This window comes from Schistocerca americana, chromosome 1 (genome assembly GCF_021461395.2).
Source record: "Schistocerca americana isolate TAMUIC-IGC-003095 chromosome 1, iqSchAmer2.1, whole genome shotgun sequence".
NCBI classification, from domain to species: domain Eukaryota; kingdom Metazoa; phylum Arthropoda; class Insecta; order Orthoptera; family Acrididae; genus Schistocerca; species Schistocerca americana.
Genome location: NC_060119.1, coordinates 1,029,069,859 through 1,029,090,747, shown reverse-complemented (window position 1 = coordinate 1,029,090,747; position 20,889 = coordinate 1,029,069,859). Strand labels below are relative to the sequence as shown.

The 20,889-nt window shown below is 39.0% G+C and overlaps 1 protein-coding gene and 1 pseudogene across 2 annotated transcripts in view; one reads left to right on the top strand and one right to left on the bottom strand.

The window, feature by feature from the left end:
• Nucleotides 1–741: 741 nt before the first annotated feature.
• LOC124596046 lies at nt 742–1,635 on the bottom strand (annotated as a pseudogene).
• Nucleotides 1,636–15,336: 13,701 nt separating this feature from the next.
• Nucleotides 15,337–20,889, top strand: part of LOC124616569 (ras-related protein Rab6) — a 79,389-nt gene continuing 73,836 nt past the window's right edge. For both annotated transcript variants that reach the window (XM_047144899.1, XM_047144892.1), the window contains exons 1-2: nt 15,337–15,565; nt 17,925–17,983. In XM_047144899.1, the coding sequence (XP_047000855.1) occupies nt 15,496–15,565; nt 17,925–17,983 (129 nt within the window). In that variant the 5' untranslated portion in view covers nt 15,337–15,495. The remainder of the gene's footprint in view (nt 15,566–17,924; nt 17,984–20,889) is intronic.

Below are 20,889 nucleotides of genomic sequence, written 5' to 3'. Positions count from 1 at the left end.
CTTTTTTATGCAATCGTGGCTGAAGTAAGTCTTTCTTCTCATAACTCGACTGCTAACCATTAGGAGTCAAGGGCAGAAAGCTTAAAATTAGAGGGATGATAGCTTACACTTTGTATTGGCTGTGTAGAGAAAACCAGGATATAGTACAAATAATTATGATTACCATTGGGATGATAGATAGTAATATCCAGTTGATTAACTGCATGGGGGAATACATGTCAATGGGATCAGAACAGTAGTGATACGGGTGATCACTATACGCATTTTTTCCTCACAACAGGAAGTGATTAAAAATGTAATATGTCAAGTAGAGTCAAAGCTTGATATATTATATCACCGTATGTGATCCTTGTCCAACTCATAATACAAGACGATAAGGAGAAGGCTGAGGAATCAGGGCACTCTTTATTCATAAGTTTGTATGTGACGCTTTATCCGAACAGTTGCTGTCCACACTAAAAAAAGTAGTCCCATCAAAGGACAGGCTGACATATCAAATACACCACGTAATGAATTAAAATTGGTCCCATTTTAAATGGAGATGACAGTGACATTATGTGGACATGGTTATGAATTTTGTCTTCCAAAATTCAAATTAAATACATTAACACATCTTCTGTCCCTTTATTTAAAAACTGCACTTACATTCACGAGTCCATTCACCTTCACACATACTTTCAATGCACAGCTACAGAACTTCTCGTGGAATAACATAAAATGAAGATGAGATCACACACAGGACTAATCTGCAGCAAGACAAACACAAAATGCGAGTGTGAGCAAGAAATTTAATGGGGCAAAGGCGTATGTGCCTGGCAGCTCTCACCTCTCTGCTTTCTGCCACCGTGACCATCACCTGTACTGTCTCCACAGCCTCCTTAGTCATACCACCATAACCTCCATAACATACCTCGTTACCCGTGTCTTGACTACCATAACCTCCTCTTCCACTCCTGCCTCTGCTATTATAGATCCAGCCATTCCATCTAGCTTTTGCATTGCTTCTCCATTGATGCTTCGTTTTGCCGATCACAGAAACTCCTGTACTACATGTTCAGGCTCAAATGTGATACATCAGACACTTTTCCACTCATTCTTCGACTTGACAACTGTCATTTCTACCTCCAGTATTGTTCCTCATTGTGAAAAGTAGTTCTTTATGTCATCAACTGACAGGCCTGAACCAGAGTCTTCCCATACCTGGCCTTCTCTATCTTTGGCTCAACCTTTCTGTCGTTTATTATGTGGTCCCCTGCACTCATCACCTTGTCAATTGAGTCTCCCTGTGAGAAAAAACCAAGGCAAACCCCCTTGACCTGCCAGTATTTAAGTCAATCTTGACAGTAATGGATTCATCTCGCCAGATGTTTGGAAGTGTTCCCTTCCTTGACTGTCGTTTTTCAGCTGATGCCACCAACAAACAGTTTCCTGTCACTGTCCCTCCTTATGCTTCTGCTCTAGTGCAATCTGTTGGCACATCACCATCACCTCCACCATCAGCTTCATTTGTTTCTTTCCTTCAGCATTAACTTACTGTTGCTGCTGCTGTTGCTGTTCGTCAGATTGGCTTTTCTTTTCACTACTGTCCTGCTGATACTCGCCGTTTCCAACCTCATAGTCGCGATTTTCAACCATAACTTATCTCCGATTCTCTCACACGACTTAACTCTAACTGCTGTTGATGAGTTGGTAGCTTTGACTGTATTGTTCTCAGTTGCCATTACTATCGGCACATCTGATACAGAAGCTTCCCAGATCTCCCTTTCGCATGCAATATCCCATCCAACGTACCCCAAAAAAGTAGCAAGCCACACATAGTAACTGAAACACAGTGAATGTGGCCCTAGAGTAAAGAGATAAACGTCAGTTTTGAGCCCATGGCTAGAAGCTGCATAGCCTCCTTTGCCCAAAATTTTCCTATCACGCTGTAATGTATATCCTGTTATGTAACTGAATTATAATAATTGAAACCAAGATACAATAAATTCTTTTTCCTTTATTGAGACGTAGCTGACTGGTGGTGCAATTAATTACATTTCAATCATTTCCTGACACATACCACTTTTCCTGGACACCACACATTTGTAAAAGCGCCATGGTAAGGCAGCTGGTGTATATACTGGTGCGCCTGCAGTTTGTGATAATAATGACGATTCATGTGATCCTTCTAGTTCATCAACTTACTAAGCAGAAACCTGTCTTGCTTCACAGCAGAGTAAATTTGCCAATGAGTCCTCCTTACGAAACCTAAATTTGCTGACAAAAGAAAATTAAATTATACCCACTATAACTTCATTTGGACACAAGAAAGGAAATTATGCATACACCAGTTGCAACCTCATCGCCTCTTTCGATACACATCACACAGATAATCTACACAGTCAATGACATCACAGAAAGTAGACTTTTTCTTATGTAATTATAGTGCATGTCAACTGATATTATAATCTGATATTATAATTTTTTTGCATGTTTAGTTTATGACTATCCTCACGGGAAAATTCGAGTAGTCATCCCTACACTTTGTTGTTTACTTTTGAAGATTAATCAACAAATGTGACATCTGAAATTAACTCTTTTTTGTTACAATAGACGTCTCAGAAACCACAGCTATGAAAGTGTAAGTGTCTCCCTCCCCCCCCCCCTCCCCGAAGTTATTTTATATATATCAGAAGTAGGTTACAGCACTTTTATGGATTAATCGTGCATAATTGTGCTGTATGGCGGAAGGATTTAGTAGTGCATCGAAACTCATCCATAAAAGAGAAAGTGTTCACAAAGACTGCCAATTTAAGTTCATCATCTTTCACTATTAGAGCTCAATGTATGTGGGAAACTCTTCCCCCTTAGGCACCACTAACAAAGGATCTAAAACTACACCTTGTAGAATGACCAAAAAGTTGTATGAATAGAAAGTCATTGAAGAATAGACAAAATTTGTTGTGTGTGCCATGTTGAGGGAATTAGATCAGGAGATAAGACACAAAAATGAGTTTTGCTATTTCTGTAGGAAAATACCTGATGATAAAATTGCGGATGATATTGAATGAAGACTATCAATAGCAAAAAGATAAATATGTTACAACCGAGAATAAAGTTAAGTGTCAGGAAGTCTTTCCTTAACGAATTCGTTTGGAGTGTTGACTCATATGGAATTGAAATGTAGAGAATATACACTAAGGATAAAGAGAGAGTATAAGATTTCATAATGTGATGTTTAAGAGAAATATTGAAGGTTAGGTACGTAAATAACACAACCAATGAAGGGATACTGTATCAAATGGAGAGAAAAAACTTAAGGGCACAACTTGAGTATAAGAAGAGATGCTTAGGCATTGAAGAACACAGGTGCTCAAATTGGTAATGGAGGAAAGTGTGTGGTGGGTTGGAGGTAGGGATGGAGGGGCGGGTTAAAATTCTAGAGGGATATCAAGGCCTGACTGCAGTAAGCAACTTCAAGTGGATATCAGTTACAGTATTTATGCAGAGGCTTGCACAGGCTAGACCACCCTGGAGAGATGCATGAAACAAGTCTTCAGACTGAGGACCATGACAACAAAATGTGCTTATCAGCAGAATTTATAATTAGCATGGAGGATATAATAATTTCATGAAAGGTTTCTGCTGTGTACGGACTGTACTCTCTACAGACTAGCTACCCTTCCTACAGCAGTTGTGTAGCAGTAGCCTAACCTTGAAGGGGTTCCACCATCAGATGACAGAGGTCAATCATGCACGCTGCCTTGGCCATCAGGCGGCACAGCGAGCGCCGCCAGAGGTCGCTGGCCGTGCGGCCCTGTTTCCTTTCGTGGGCCATGTGGTTACAAACAGTTCCTCTAGTATCTCTTTGCGATGTGGTTATTCAGAGCGGAACAGAGCCACTCCGAGGCATCTTGATCAAGTTCTGGGCCAGCCGCCGACTGCACTTGCAATTCTTCAATTAGAGTCTCGATCAGAACCTTTGCTATGTATGACGCGATGCTGCACCAGCCACTTAAGACTGAGGGAGCCGCCAGTGTCTGCCTTTACCATCACCAGTACTTGGACTCTGTGTCCAAGACGATCAGGAACTTGGTATCGGACAATGATCTTCACTACATTGTTTCGTACCTCTGAGTGGATATTAAATTCGCCTGTTTCTTCATTATGGCCTTCAGCCTAAGTTTGGACTTGCGTAAATGCTGTGCTAATCCATAATTTTCACAAACTATTGTAGTAACTAACTTTCCTCCAAAGAAGGAATTTCTGGTTTGTGTACTTTTCGCTTAAAGTGTTCTACATTGTCTACCTGGGCGGTGTCCTCAACCGACGCAAGACTTGGCAAGAGGCAATGAGGAATTTTTCTCTGACCCAATATTGTCCCTTGTGTTTTACGCCTAGGTAGGTATTGCCACATTAGCAATTTCTAAGAAGATGTCCTTGTTTGCTTTAGGCTTCAAAGTTTAGGACAACACTATACAAATCAGTGCCTCTAAGCACCGAGCGAGGTGGCGCAGTGGTTAGCACACTGGACTCGCATTCGGGAGGACGACGGTTCAATCCCGCGTCTGGCCATCCTGATTTAGGTTTTCCGTGATTTCCCTAAATCGCTCCAGGCAAATGCCGGGATGGTTCCTTTGAAAGGGCACGGCCGACTTCCTTCCCCGTCCTTCCCTAAAAACCGATGAGACAGATGACCTAGCAGTTTGGTCTCTTCCCTCAAAACAGCCCAGCCAGCCCCCAGCCTCTAAGCAAATCACATTTTATGTTGATTAAGACGAGGTCGTTTAGATGTCCCATGGCGTTCCTTAACTCATTTTAATGCACTTTAATGCTGCAAAAAAATGTTATCCACTGCAGCTGGTGATCATCAAACATTGGTAAACAAATATAACTGTTTCTACATTTGGGAAACACGATTCTAATGAATTTTCCATTAAAATTTTGTAAAACTCCAGTTCAAGGGGTTCGTGCTTTTTGCTGTGAATAGCAGCAGCCACATCTGTTTTGAACAGCTTTGCAAACTGCACCAGTTCGTCATCTAGACTTTCTTCCAAAGCGTCTGGGTAAACTTCGACGATAATAACTGGATTTTCTTTTTAGGATCTATTTTGCTTTTAAAGACTTAAACTGTCGATGTACTCCAAATACACTTGCCGCTTCATAGTACTTTTCTGTGTGTTTAGCTAATGCATAGAGCACATTATCAAGTAGGACAATAAACTCCTGAATTTCGAAATGTTGTCCAGGTGTTTTACTTTCTCAACTTCATAGAGTGTAGCAGAGCCGCTGAAATTGTCTCACTTTGCATTTTACTTGCGTCGTCTTGAAATGTATCGCTTATATTTTTCACAGCTGGTCAGCACTTTGGCTTTTGCTTCAATATTTGAAAATATGGACCACATTGCTTGGACGTACTCGTGTAACGATTTATCCTGTATTAAGGTCTTGATCGGGTGATTGCAGAGAAGCACTAGTCGTTTGCATGCATTCCAGGAATTCGTTACAACCGATAGTCATTATTGCCATTTCCAGCTTTTCTATCTTCGAAGCTAGTCCATAATCCTGATTATGACATTATCTTTCGATTTTTGTTATTAGATATGTCATCCAAGATGTGCTTGATAGTGGTAAAACTACATACAAGTGCCTTCATAGTATCTGCTCAGGCCGACCATCTAGTGTCGACATAACCTTTTCAAAACCGGAATTTTCAACTAGTTTCTTTCAATAAAAGAGATGTTTCCACACATCATTCTGCAGCGCACTTCGAACCAAATATAATGGATGTGCAAGGCAGGGATTGTATTCTGCATATTTATTTATCTTATTTATTCGTTCTTATAAGCCACTGTACTTTCCTCTCATGTTTCTGGCATTGTAATAGCTTTGCCCATGACAGTCTTTGATGTCAATGCTATTCTCATTTAAAAATTTAGTAAACTTTGGTCGAGTTGCACATATTGTACAGCAGTCCACTAGCTAGATGAAACCACCATTCTAGATGACTCATATCAAAAGTACTGTAACAAAAGTAAATTCACTATATGAAGAATGATCGCATATAATATCAGACTTACAAAAATTAATACAGTATCCATTAATTACTTTTTATTGGTAATTGATTGAGTTACTATGAGTATCTCGGAAAACACTAGGGAATTCCTCTATAAGTTTTGCAGACAATGTGCAGTGTGACCAGCATTCACTTTTGGAAATGAGCTAAAATTGTTACTTCTCATTGTAGATTTGGACACCGCCGTCTTCCCATTGGACAATAGATAAAATACCATTCATATTTAACTTGGTGGACTTTTTTTACACTCAGATGCGCGTCCCCTTAATGCATGGAGTTTGTAGCACTTGTTAACTCTTTCTATGTGGCTAATCCAGCACTGCAGGTAGACAGTGTCAGTGACACCCAGCAGCACATCTTCTTCTTGACCTATGCAGTCCTGGAAATTTATCATTTACTGCAGCAACTCACCCTGATGTGGAACCCAGTGCCCTCCCATACAATCCCTTGAAGAATTGTTTATTAGACTGATGACCTCAGCAGTTTGGTCCCATAGAAACGTACTACCACCACTTGTTTATTAGAGTATTTCGACTTTCGTGGAGCTTGAAGTGGCCTTCCATAGGAATTTTAACTGCCACAAGCATAGTGGGCAATTTTACAGAGATTGAATAGACCTGCCTGATTTAACTGGTGATTGTCGGTGCCATTGGTATAAGCCTCAATGTAAATAGTTCCACGTGACTTCTTCTGTCAGAGACATGATTCTTGTGCATTCACCAGGGGAAGGAATTCGTAACGACTCCCTCAAACTCAAGGATCCCAAGTTAGAAAATGGCCTCCCCATCCTTACGGCGTTTGAACAGTCTCTATTGTCATCAACAACATTATGTAACACTCTGCAAGTGTTTGCAGCCAGCCCGACTCACTGACCCCAATCTCAGACATGGTCTTTACAACACTCTGATTCACCTCTGGCCGGCAAGCCCTCAGCCAACGTGCAGCGCCCACAGCAGTTATCCTCATGCAGCATCTATTTTGTCACTCATCCACAGCAACAGTGTTATTATCACTGGGCTATATGATTTTCATGTGGCAAGACAGGATGCAAGGCAGAAATCTGCCAATCTTCCCTCAAGATGAATGTAGACTGTGTCCACATGGACCCCTCTTCCACTGGAGTTGAAGAGGTGGGTAACACCTGTCTTCCAGAGGTTTTAAATGTCCATGCTGTGCTCCCAGTATCTGATAAACTCTGAAAGCTAATGGTGGAAGTCAGTACAGCCCCACTGGAGTTAAGACTGATATGGATTCTTCAATAGCTACTGAGATTTGGAGACTTATCAACGTTTGGGCTCACCTCCGCTGCAGGGATTCTGCAGATGTCTGCATAGCTATGGCAGTGATACTATCGAAGTGAAACGACATTTCATGGCTTGCATTTGGTATCATTCTACTATGTTCATAGCATGCTTCTTGGCAGTTTATACTGATGAAGCCACAAACATCCTTGGTTTGAAGCTTTTTAATACTTTGGGCTTACATGTACATGACTCCACCAGTAGCATTCAACTGTCAGTGATTAGCTGCTACTTATATGACCTACGCTGCAGGCACAAGTCAGTTTTTTCTCATCCTACAACTGGTGTCACTGGTTTTGAGGGGCATGTCATCCTCCTTCCGACAGCCACTCCCCCCCCTCCATCGAAGTGTAGAACGTTCTATTCACTCTGGGGGCAAGCTACAATCAGAACTACAGCACCTGCAAGAGAAAGGCATTTTCACTTAGCCACCAGCAGTCAGTGGGCTACCACATCGTTATTGTGGAAAAGCTCAATGAGTCACTTCTAATCTATGATGACTTCAAGGTCACAACTAACCCACAGTCCGTCATTGAAGCCTACCCAATTCCAAAAGTGGCCTACATTATATCACGACTTGCAAGAGGAAAGGTTTTTACCAAAAATGCTTTGCGAGATTTTTATGTTCAGCTCCCTCTGGACGAGGCTTCACAGAGCATTCTGGCCATTAACACTCTGTTTGGACTATTCTGCTACAACAGGCTTGCTTTAAATACTCTCTGTGATTTGCCTGTTTTTTCAGTGGTACTTGGAACAATTGATGTGGGACGTACCTGGTGCAACAAACTATCTGGATGACATTCTGCGCACTGGTAACAACGTCCAGGAGTTGGTGCCAACCTTGACAGTCTTTTTGCTGTTCTTGAAGAAGCCAATCTCAAGTTTAACACAGACAAATGCCGCTTATTTGTCCCTCAGGTGGAATGTCTTGAACGTGTTCTCAGTGCTTCAGGAATACGACCCACACCACAATATATTCAACCCTTCATCAACTCCCAGTCGCAAAGGACATTAAGCAACTGTAATTTGTCGTCTGCCAATTCAATTATTATCGCAAGTTCATCTCATATCCTGTGGCCATAGCACAACTGCTCCATTAGTTGTTATGGAAAAATATAGAGTTACAATCGTGTCTGTGACAGAGTCATCCAAGATCTCAAGTGAGCCCTGCTCAGCCTGACATGCCCTATGGCCTGTGAACCATTAAAACCTTTAGTCATAGCAGCTGATGCCTCTGATTATGGTTTGACTTTGGTGTTATCTCATGAGATAAATGGTGTGGAACGTCCTATTGCATTCATATCGACTCTTACACAGATGTAACGCAACTACAGCCAAATAGGAAAGGAGGCCCTGGCTATCGTGTTTGCAATAAAGAAATTCCGCGATTATATATACAGTCGACGTTTTATGTTATTAACTGGCTAGAAAAACTCTTTTGCTATTATTATAGGCAGAATCCAGTGTTCTGATCAAATCAACATATCGTCTCTGGAGGTGGCCACTGTTTTTGTCTAGCTACTGTTTTTGTCTAGCTACCCAAATGATGTCAGATATGCTCAACAGTTCTACATAACATTCTCTCTAAGTTACCATTAGGACAGGACATGCATTCTGATTTGTAACAAGAAGTCTGTTACAACATGGACACGGAAGCTGATGAAGCTGTAGCAACCCTATCCTTGAATGCAAGGGTCATCACATGCCACTCCTTGGTGGACCCAGTTATCTGGGAAACACTCTATCTGGTTCACCAAGGGCGACTCACGGATTCGAAACTGGATCACCCATAAGTCCAAGCATTCTCGAACACCCACATTTCCACCCTCCGCAGAGTCCTCTTGTTGCAAGTAGAAAATGCATCATGATCCCTTCCGGCTTCCACTTTATAACACCATATCCTATCCCTCCTACATCAGGGCCACTTGGGAATTGTGAGCACAAACAGGCTGGTCTGTTAACATGTGTATTGGTGAGAGATCAATGCAAATATTTCCAACAAAGTGGTTTCATGTGAGACCTACCAAAGCAAACAGGCAGCACATGCTCACAAATACTTTCCTTGGCCATATGATTCAGCACTCTGCTCATGATGCCATTTAGATTTTGCAGGCCCCTTCATTGGATAGTCATGAGTTATTATGGGTGGTCCAGGGACCAAATTCCCCATGTTTCTCGGATGTCTTCAGCTTTCTCAGCACAGACTATCCAGACACTGGTATGGATCTTCACCGTAGAAGAATTCCTGGAAACCATGGTAACTAACAATGGGTCTCAGTTAACATTTTCCAAAATTACCTTTACATCACCAACAGAATCACCCTGGTATACATAGCACCTTTCCAACACTTATCCAATGGATTATGGGATTATTTTGTCCACATTTCAAGTCACACTAGGCAAAGCTGCACTGCTGTTATGACTTAAATGAAGCCCTCACTCTAGTTTTGGCGTCTTATCGCGTCACCCATCAGGATGGCGTCAGCTCAGATGGAGATCTCCCTGGATGGCAGTACAGTTCAAACATGTCATCCACTATACTATGAGACCTCTGTCCCAACTGAGGTGTCGACGCCACTGTTAGTACGAAAAAAGATGATGTCTAGGCATTATTTTCTCCGAAATTCGTCGCCAGTGGTCACCAGCAGTGATCACCCATTAGCTGGAGTAGATCATGGTGCAAGTACGACTGCACGATGGTTCCATTTTTCACACTGCCTCTGCCGGCATGTGACAGATCAAGCATCACTAGAGATCCCTGGCCATGTGGTGCTGTTTCCCATCACTGGCCACATGATCACAAGTAGTTCCGCCAGCATCTCTATTTGGTCTAGGTATTTAGAGCAGAGGGCGGAGCAAAACCTCTCCGTTGCATCTTCCATTAATGCTTTGGCCCAAATGCCGACTGCATTTGCAGTTCAACAAGAGTCTCAATCGGAACCTTCACAAGGTTCGATGCCATGTCAACCACTTGCACTCTCGGCAAACAGAGATGCCTCCTAGCTGTGAACTAACACAATCTTTTGTCCCAGAGTTGGACATCCCTCCTCCCAGAATCTTGGACAGCAGCACAATCACAGCAGCCAAAGGGTCCACATTCTTCGGCCACTTGTCTCTTTCTGTCTCTCTTTGTCGTGTGGCAGCTCGCTGCCAGGTTCAAGTCTTTTTATGTGATGCCATTTAGGCGACTTGTACGTCATTGACGATGAGGGCAATACAACACCCAGTTCCCAAGTGGAGAAAATCTCTGAGCCAGCTGGGAATCGAACCTGTGCCCTTTTGGCTGGCATTCAGTCATGCTAACGCCACAGCTACTAAGGTGGATTCAGCCTATGATGAGAACATTCCCCCCCTCCCCCCAAATATGGACACCAGCTTCGATGGACATCATCCTCAGCCCTGTGGGGTCACCAGTTCCATAGGCAGCTAATGAAGAGGCACCAGGTTCCTAGGACATTGAGATGTGCTGAACCCTCTCGTCCTTTGAGTGGAGGAGGGATGCTGCGTATGAGCTGTATGCCATACAGACAGGCAACCCTTCTCACAGCAGTGGTGTGGTGGCGGCCTAACATCGAAGGAGCTACATCAGCAGATGACAGTGCATGAATAATGCACACTGCCTCGGCCTGCAGGTAACAGATCAAGCATCACTAGAGATCCCTGGCCATGTGGTGCTGTTTCCGTTCACTGGCCACATGATCACAAATAGTTCCGCCAGCATCTCTACTTGGCCTAGGTATTTAGAGCAGAGGGCAGAGCAAAACCTCTCTATCACATCTTCCATTAATGCTTTGGGCCAAATACCGACTGCATTTGCAGTTCAACAAGAGTCTCAATCAGAACCTTCACAATGTTCGATGCCATGTCACATCAGCACCAACGACTAAGGGAGCTGCTAGTGTCTGCCTTCACCATTACTGGGACATGGCCTCTGGACTCAAAATTAAAAATATTCTTTAACCACCTTGAAGGTAGTCTTGACAGTATCAGGGGCCTAAACAAAACAGTTATAATATGTGGAGACTGTAACACTGACTTTAACAAAGTTTCAAAAAATAGAGGTGATCTTATGGTTATTTGTCCAACATACAACCTGCTCTCAATTATAAATTCCCCTACCTGAGTAACAAGTGTATCCAGCACCACTATTGATATGATACTGATAAACAAGGAAAGCCATGAAAATGCAGCTAGAAACTTCAGCACAGGTTTCAGTGACCACTATGCACAGCTTCTTGAAATACCTTCAATGCCAAACTTAATAAAAAAAAATAGAAACAAAAAAATAGGAAGAACCTTCAGCCACTAAAACATTGAATACTTTAGGAATTTACTAAAGAAGGAAACATGGACTGAAATGTAGATACGAAAACATAGATGAGTAGTTCAGCATATTTATGGATATATTTACTCACTATTTTACCACATCATTTCCAATTAAAAATCAGAAAATCACGTGTAGTACACTTAAAAGAAAAAATTGCTGGTTGACAACAGGTATAAAACAATCATGTGCTGAAAAACGAAGATTATATGAGATCTCCAAGTCTTCCATGGTATCCAATGAATTCCTTGCATATTCCAAGAATTGTAAAATGATACTTAAAAAAGTGATCAAAGAAGGTAACGTAATGGCAAATGACTGTTATATAAATAACATCAATAACAAAATGAAAGCTGTATGGAGTATAATGCAACAGCAAACTGGCATTGTTTCTCCACAAAATTCCAATATTAAATTGAATTGCAATGGCAACGAAATTAATGATCCTAAAGAAATAGCAAATGTGTTCAATACTTATTTAGCAATATAAGTGAGCAATTAACTGCTGAAATCAAATCTTGCAATATAAACTACCCAGTATCCTCTGTAAATACCAACATAAATTCTGCTTCACCATTTCTGTTTCCAGCAACCCAGAAAGAAGTCCTGTCAGTTATCAGAACTTTAAAAGTGAATCATTCCACTGGAATAGATAGCATTCCAAACAGCCATATCAAAAAATTTGGAGATCTCATTACTGAACTATTAGCTCACCTTTATAATAGCTCCTATCAAGCCGGAATTTTCCCACCATGCCTAAAAGCATCTAAGCTCAAACCACTATTCAGAAAAGATAAAAAGGATGAAGTGTCTAACTACAGCCCCACTGCTCTACTATCTGTATTCTCAAAAATCATAGAAAAAAATTTTCAAAAAAGAGTAGTAGATTTTCTGGAAGAGCACAAAATACCATGCACAGCACAACATGGTTTCAGGAACGGCTGATCAGCTGATACAGAAGTTTTTGAACTATTAAGCGAAGTATTTCAGAAACTAAATAATGGCGAAAATGTCATTGGAATATGTTCAGATCTCTCTAAGGCTTTTTGTATCATAGATCACACAAAACTATTGCCTAGGCTTGACAACACAGGGATTAGAGGAACATCTAACAACTGGATAAAGTCATACCTAAGCGATCGAAAACAAGTAGTTGAACTGCTACTTCAAAATTTCACCAAACTCACTCAACACTATTCAAACTATGAAACCATTAAATATGGAGGGCCACAAGGTTCAGTTCTGTGATCTCTTTTATTTATGTTATATGTGAATGACCTAAACCAAATCTGTGAGAACAACATCCAGTTTGCTGACGATACAAGTGTGTTGTGAGTGGGAAAGAAATGGAAATGCTTCAGAAGTCTACAACAGAGACACTGAACAATATTGAAAACTGGTTCAGTCACAACAAATTTGTAATAAATGCGAGAAAAACAGTGGTACTAAATTTCTATAATGTGAAAAAGGGCGAGAAAACTCTTCAGATTCAGTTATTTGACAAAGACCTTCAGTATGTAGACAACATTAAGTTCTTGGGAGTATGGCTCCAAGATAATCTGAAATGAGGGATGCATATTGAAAATGCCTGTAAGAAACTAATCACTACATGCTACTTAATGAGAATATTAGAAGGATGTTGCAACAAAGATATCTGAAACCTGTGTATTATGGCTTTATATATGCATAATTGAAATATGGAATTATTTTCTGGGGTAACTCTTCTCCTAGCCAAAAGCTCTTTAGCCCACAAAAAAGAACTATAAGAATAATGGAAGGTGTAAAATGGAACATAACCTGTAGACCACTCATTAAAAAGCTAGTAATCCTCCCACTTCCATGTATATATGTGTATAAGACAACCATTTTTGTGAAAAAATATTCAATGGAAAATCCCACTCTCTTCAAGAGAAATGAAAATATCCACTCCTATAGCACCAGCCAAAAAGCAAACTTTCATTTAGACCCCTCCAATACCACCTTGAATAAAAAAGGAACCCTTTATTATGGGAAAGTTATATATAATAAACTTCCCCCACAAATTAAATCAATAAATGAGCAGGCAAATTTCAAGTCAACTGCTAAGGCATATATGACTCATCACTGCTTCTATAGCCTCCACGAGATCCTTCAGGAAGCTCAGTAACAATTTGTCTCTTTGCCTTAATGACATATCATATAAATGTTACTAAAACTTTAATGATTTACCATGTAAATGTTCCTGTAATACAAATATTAATATGCCAGTACAGTATATGCTCTTTCTGCTTTAAAATATCTACTCTTTATTTTTGTACAATATTTGCTCTGTATATTGTAACTCAGAGCTCATTTAATGTAGAAATAATGAAATTAATGCAAATTTAACATTATATTTTGTTATACATCGACTTGTCCTACATAAAAATGTACCATTTGTGTACAATATGATTACCAGGACCAATAAAACTCTATTCAACTCTACTCATTGGAGTCAATTAGGAGCTTGCTATCGGCTGCTGACCTTCACTAGGTTATTTCGCTCTATATCTGAGTGGATATTAAAGCATGAATGTCTCTCCATTACAGACTTCATTCTAAAGTTCGGATTTGTGTAAATTCAGTGATAATCCCGTATTTTTACAAGCTATTGTAGTGACTAAATTTTCTCCATAGGAAGAGTATTTTGGTTTATGTATTTTTCAATAAAACTGTACTATATTGCACAATTTTTCGAAGATATGTTCAGTACAATGTTTCTCTTTTGGACCTGTTATTGCCACTCACTAGTCCCAGTACAGACTGACTGGATTTCTAAGACTCGATTTCTCGGTGATCTGTTTCAAATTTTTCTTCGATATATGCAACCGAAATGTGCTGTATCAAAATTACATGTCTCTGAGTCCTCTGCGTTACTAAAAAGGGCTGTCAGCGTTGGCAGATAATATCCATATCAAACTAAAAACATCTCCCAATATTCCGACACTGTCTGATATTACAAGTGAAATCTGACTGCAAGAAAATTACATTTGTCGTGAGAACCATTGTTTTCTCATTTCCTGGAAATTTTAGCGTAAGCTACCTCGTTTTATTTTATCAGGGAAGTGTAAACACAACTACAACCTTAGTTAGGAATACGTGGCTTTACGCTATGCACACTGTAAGTGACTGTTGAACTCTGTGTTGTCCATCATATCATCATATATGATGAAGACATTGAAATAATTTCGGGGAGTAGAAAGAACGAGAAGTAAAAGTAGAAAAAAGAAGCACAAATACAAGCACTTTGATAAAGCTTCGCATGTTATCTGAAATTTCTGACAGCGTCTGATAAAAGGCGGAGATGCTTGCTGATATTTTGTGTGATCGAACATTTAAGATTTTGTTGTGATAATTTGCTAAGCCCTTTTTCTATTTATACGAAAAAAGGTATAACTTATTGGCAATAACGATGTAATTATATAAAACACGAAAAGCTTTGAAGTGGATTAACGCTTTTATTGATATCCTAAAAACTCTGATTATATATATTATTATAACTAATTTGAGAGCCGTGTACTACCTCTTATATGATCATTCCAAAAATAAGCATTGATCGCCTGTTTTATCGGACCATAGTTATCGAACTATATTGTACGTCTCTGGAATAGTCCACCTATTGTTATCTATGACAGAAGTGGGATTGTAGTGACGTCACGGCCTGTAACGTCGTAACGTGGCGGATTAGTGATTAATAGGAGGGGCTGTCAATTTTCGTGGTTTAATGATTTCTGTGAAACGGTTTGCATAAAAGTTACATCTAATATACGTACTAATTTAGATAAACGAGCCGAAAAATGTCATCCTCGGGCGATTTCGGCAACCCATTACGCAAGTTTAAATTAGTTTTCTTAGGAGAGCAAAGCGGTAAGTTGTGCTTTACTGTTTTCAGCATAAAAGTATTCTCTCTAAATATTACGAGCAATATATCGTGATCATGCTCTGATTATTTTATTGGCAGCTAGACTATGTACTTTCGAAACATGACGTGCATTGTTCATATCCGCCTGTCAACTACAGTCATACCGTAATTTAAGTTTGTTAGTACTATTGTGTACCTATTTTTACATTGCTGTTGCTTTGCCTAGATGTAAATAACGGGCGTCATACAACATATTTGCTTTCTGCGGTAGTGACGGGTTCCTTTACTTAAAACTTTACTTAATAGAGAACAAACTTTCATCGATGTTTTTGCGTATTACCATTTAACCCATAAAATTCAGCAAATATAATTCCGTATTTTACTCATAAATTGTATTATAAAAGATCGCGGAAAGGACATACTAAGTTTGCTCACAAAAATTACCAATTTTCTAAATGAGACAAAAGTGCGAAAATCCGAATGACTATTTTTAAATTCTTCTGTTCTCGTAATATGTTGATGCAAAGTTCACTGAAGATTGATATAATTTGTTGTTTTTCCGTAAATAGTACATGCACTGTATTAAATGTCATTGTTTTTTATGTTAGGAACTTTCAGCAATTTCTATAATGTACGTGACGTTTTTATATATCAGCAACGTCGTTTTTATGTATCAGTAACGTACATTTTTCACGATTAAGGAGACAGTCAGGCTCAGAATGTGGGTAGTTGAAACTTAGAATGTAATATTTAATGATATTTCGGTTTGTCAGCCTGAATATTGAGCGGTATGTAATAATAGCAAAACATCCCTCTGTCTTGTCACTGTACTGCAATCTTCGTGCTGTTTCTTCATTACTTTTCTCATTGACTGCTATTGGTATTGATCTTTTCAATTATTTCTTAATAATGTGTAAATAACATCACTCACAAATGGTTAAGAATTAGAAGTGATGGAAATGAATTGCTTTCTCTTAGAATGTACGTGAAGTGGAGAAGTAGGCAGTTGTCAGTCATATGGTTGTAGGTGCATGTAAGTCTTCAGTGACAGGTTTCAGTGGTGCTGCTGCTGCATAGAACCTTCTGCTCTATTGATATGAGTAAATCTGGCTTATATATGTACATCTTTGAAAGTCAAATTGACAACTGCGAGCAGCACAGTATTGCATGGTCACTACTATGTCCTGCATTAGACATCTATTGATTTGATCCCATTAGGAAATAGTGGGCTTGACATTCCCTTCAAAACATCCTGATTTAGGTCTGTCTTGTGGGTTTCCTAAGTAGTTTAAAGCAAATATTTAAACAGTTCCATTGGTTTTGTCCCCCATTGTTGCTCTACATGAGATTGTGCTCCATCTGTAATGGCCTTGTCATTGGTGGAATGTTGTACCCTAAATTCTTCCTTACATCTGGCACTGATACAATTAGTTCATACCAAGTGAAGTGATGCCGTAGTTAGAACACTGGACTCTTATTCAGAGGAATGATGATGAAATTCTCATCTGGCCATCGAGATTTAGGTTTTCTGTGTTTTCTTCAAATCACTCCAGGTAAAAGCCAAGATGGTTTCTTTGAAAAGAGTATGGCCAATTTCCTTTGCCATCCTTTCGTAATCAGAGCTTTTGCTTGGTCTCTGATGATACCAGTTTTCACAGGGTATTAAACTCCTTTTTCCTGCCAGATGTTCTTGCAGTTTCATCTATGAACGTGATAGGAACAGAAAATCAGAAGAAGATAGCAATTAGAAAGAACAAGTATATCAAATGAATTAATAATTACAGTTGCCAGCTAAGTAGGACATACATTGCACATACAGGTGACTGGGGTAAAAGTTGCATAGTGGACTGTGCTTGTATTTTTGTAGTTTATGTATGATCTATGTACATAATGTGAATCAAAATACTCATCCATTATCTGATGTAGGTTTTCTAAATTCATCTTTGAGTTTTAGCTTTCATGGTGAGGAGTGCATTAAATAGGGCACGAGCATAAACAGTAGGGTGTGCAGCAGATAACTGAAGTACCACAACCTTCGTTTGGCGCTCACATTCGTTGGCTTTGCCAACTCTCAACCAAATTATTACCTTCCAATGTAACCTACACTTTGGGTTATGCTACAGATCAGTGTCAAGACAATAAAGACTTTGGAGGGAGGGGGGATCCAGTGTCACACTCTAGTCTTGGTTAATATTTATGGAGTGTTTCTTTTACATGTTGGTAAGACCTAGTTTGCTTGTTGCTTTCTGGTGCTGAATTTTGAAAGCTGCCTAAAACAATTTAAGAACTTGATGGCATAATTTAACACACATTGTTAAATCATTTTATCAAAAATGCTTGTAATTAACAATTTTCTTTTTGCAGTTGGGAAAACTTCTCTCATCACAAGGTTTATGTATGACAGCTTCGACAACACATATCAGGTAATGAACTCATCCTTATTTTGGTATGTGAAATATTTCAACCTACTTCAGACATTTTACAATAATGTCTGATGTACCCTAAATCCACATGGCGTAGATGACATTCATTTGCTCGCTTGCTCACACTTGATGAATTTCTGCATTGGTTACAATAACTATTCAGACTAGCATTTTATGTGCCAGAAACTGAGTTCCACTTTGATGGTTGAAAATGGTTACTGCAGTTGTAAGGTATTAGTCGTTGCAGTTGTTAATGCGTGTTAAGCATGGTTAATTGTTAAACGGGGGTATGTTTGGTTATTAATATGAATTTCCCTATATATTTTCTGCATCCTGTGGACAGCTTGTTTAATTGAAGTTGCCTATGTTTGAAATATCATATGAATCACATTTGTCAAAAAAATATATTGCCCTACTCACATTACAGGGACAAAAATTTCACGATAAAAATAGTAAATAAAATGGAGAAAATGAATGTCACTTACTGTGGATTGATGTTTTGGGACATAAACACTTAACTAGTTTCTGATCCATCAATGTTTTTCTTTTGTAAGTTCTCTCACACTGAATAAGGGTTGTCAGTGTACTGTTGTGCCAGTGAATTGTTGTACATCAACAATGTGCCACTGTTTATCTATTTTCGTTTTTGTTATTACTCGTCCAATATAAACATAAAAATATTGCAGGGCAGTTGTATTAGTGGAGTGCTTAAAATGAAAAACTGATTAGTTATAACAGTATTTGTAAATGAAAATTATACACCCTAGTCTCAATGTTTTGGAATTTGTTTACTATCAAATATATCCACTCAATTTTTCAACGTGTAATTTCTGTGACTTTACTTCATTGTATATTTATTAGGCCACGAATATGATTATTCCTTACACAGTTACATTCATTCCTTCTTACATTATTATCCATTATTATTTTACCCTGGGATGAAGGGAAGTAGTATCACACTATAATTAAAAGGTTTGAGGTAGGTAATATAGATCTATACTTTACAATGGCTGTTGTAGCATTGTAATGTTTGCAGCTGCATGTTGTGGTAATGTAAAAGGTGGTGTGCTGGTGTAGTCCATGCAGTTGTGCAAAGCCACTATGCAAGGGTGGCTTAGAGGTTGTGCATCTGCCTAGCAGAAGATTGGTCAAATCCCAGACTTCTGACCTGAAAGATTCTGCTAGAATGCAGTGTTAACACTTAAAATTGAAATTAACCTGCCCTTTTTCAAACCTCATTACTTTGTTGTAGTACAAGCCAGCAATGTAACATTGTGTAAAAGAAATTGCTCAACAAATTCTGAAAATTTACTGGGTAAAGTAAGCATAGTGTCCACAGTTCTTCCATTTTGTGCTGCTGTTGACATGACATTATCATTGGCCATAGCCAACCTGGTGGTAATATAGCGTAGCCAATTCTAGACTGATATGGGAAATGCTGATAGTGCCAAATGTCAAACTAAGAAAACAGAAAGTAACAAAGATATATTTACATTAAAAATCATATTATTTTAAAGGATGCAAATTATAATTTCATATCATTTGCAGTGCCTAACAGAAAAAATTTTACAGAAGTGTAAAAAGTTCAGAATTAAAAAATTTATGAAAACGAAATTTAGGTAAAAATGTCAGTGCCATGGTTTACTTCTGAGGAGTCACTGAATGTGTAAAGCTCTTATTTCAGATCAGTTACAAAGAATACAGTAACTGAAATCACTGGTACTATAGGAAATAAAATTCCCTGTGTTTCACTTAGACAGTGGACCCTGTCTCTTTCGTTTTCAGCACTTAATATATTGATCAATGGGAGGTAGTGAACATTTCCTAGGACGAGTAGATCATGCATTTTGAACCCTAAAATTACTGTGAGTTTTGTTTTGTTTTATTATGCTGTACAATGCACAGCTAAATTCTAGTGATTTCATCTTACGTCTCGGTAGTTCTTTTTACTGGACAACAGCTGCCACTTTGCTTCAGACACTTTCCTTGAACACTTTGCTGAGTATTCTTCTTCATTTCTAATCTTGTTGTTCCTTTCCATCATAAAGCACAGGACACTGAAATTAAGTAACATATGCTGTTGCTTGTCGCTTGCAGCAAAGTTAGTGAGAAAAAGGTTATATCGTGCTTACCACCACAGTCACATACATTTGGGGCATTCAGTATTCCTTGTGCCTCAGACATAGGAACTTAGACACTGCATAATCTAGTGTAATGTTTTGAAGTGCCAGGGAAGTCATTTGGGTACTTTCAACGTATCTCAAGTTATTAGCCTTGGCACATTCAGTGGTTTACAGGAAACAAATGAAAGTATCCAATTTTGACACTTTCTGCATTTCCAGTTTTGAGCCTTCAATTAGAATCACTCACTTGTCAAGTCTTGGTCATCACAAATATTTGGCTGATATTTCCAAACATGTCCCAATTTATGGTGTTGTGATCAGGTTGGTACCTAGTAATGCAGCTTAAATTGCTGCTAATGAAATGAGCAGCAATGAAATTTGCAATCTTTTTCGACATGCATAAGTGGCTATTTTGTACAAGATATTGCAAGATTTCTGAGGTTGTGGTTAGGCTGAGACCTAATAGTACAGTTTACATTGTTCCAAATGAAATAACATTTCTAATCTGGATTATCACAAATATTTGGCTGTTTCAGAGTGAAACAGAATAACAGCCAATTTGATTTATGAGGGAAAGAAAATTATGGATGAACAATTTGACTGACTCCACAACCAAAACAATTCATCGTGATCACTTCTCATCATTTGTTAAGCAAACCATTACTAACAACAGAAAATCTGCAAATATCTTAAGTACATTTTCACCCATTTACTTACATCATGCAGACAATTATGTGATAAGCAAATGTGATAGTGCCCAGTAACAGAGTTGAATAAACTGAT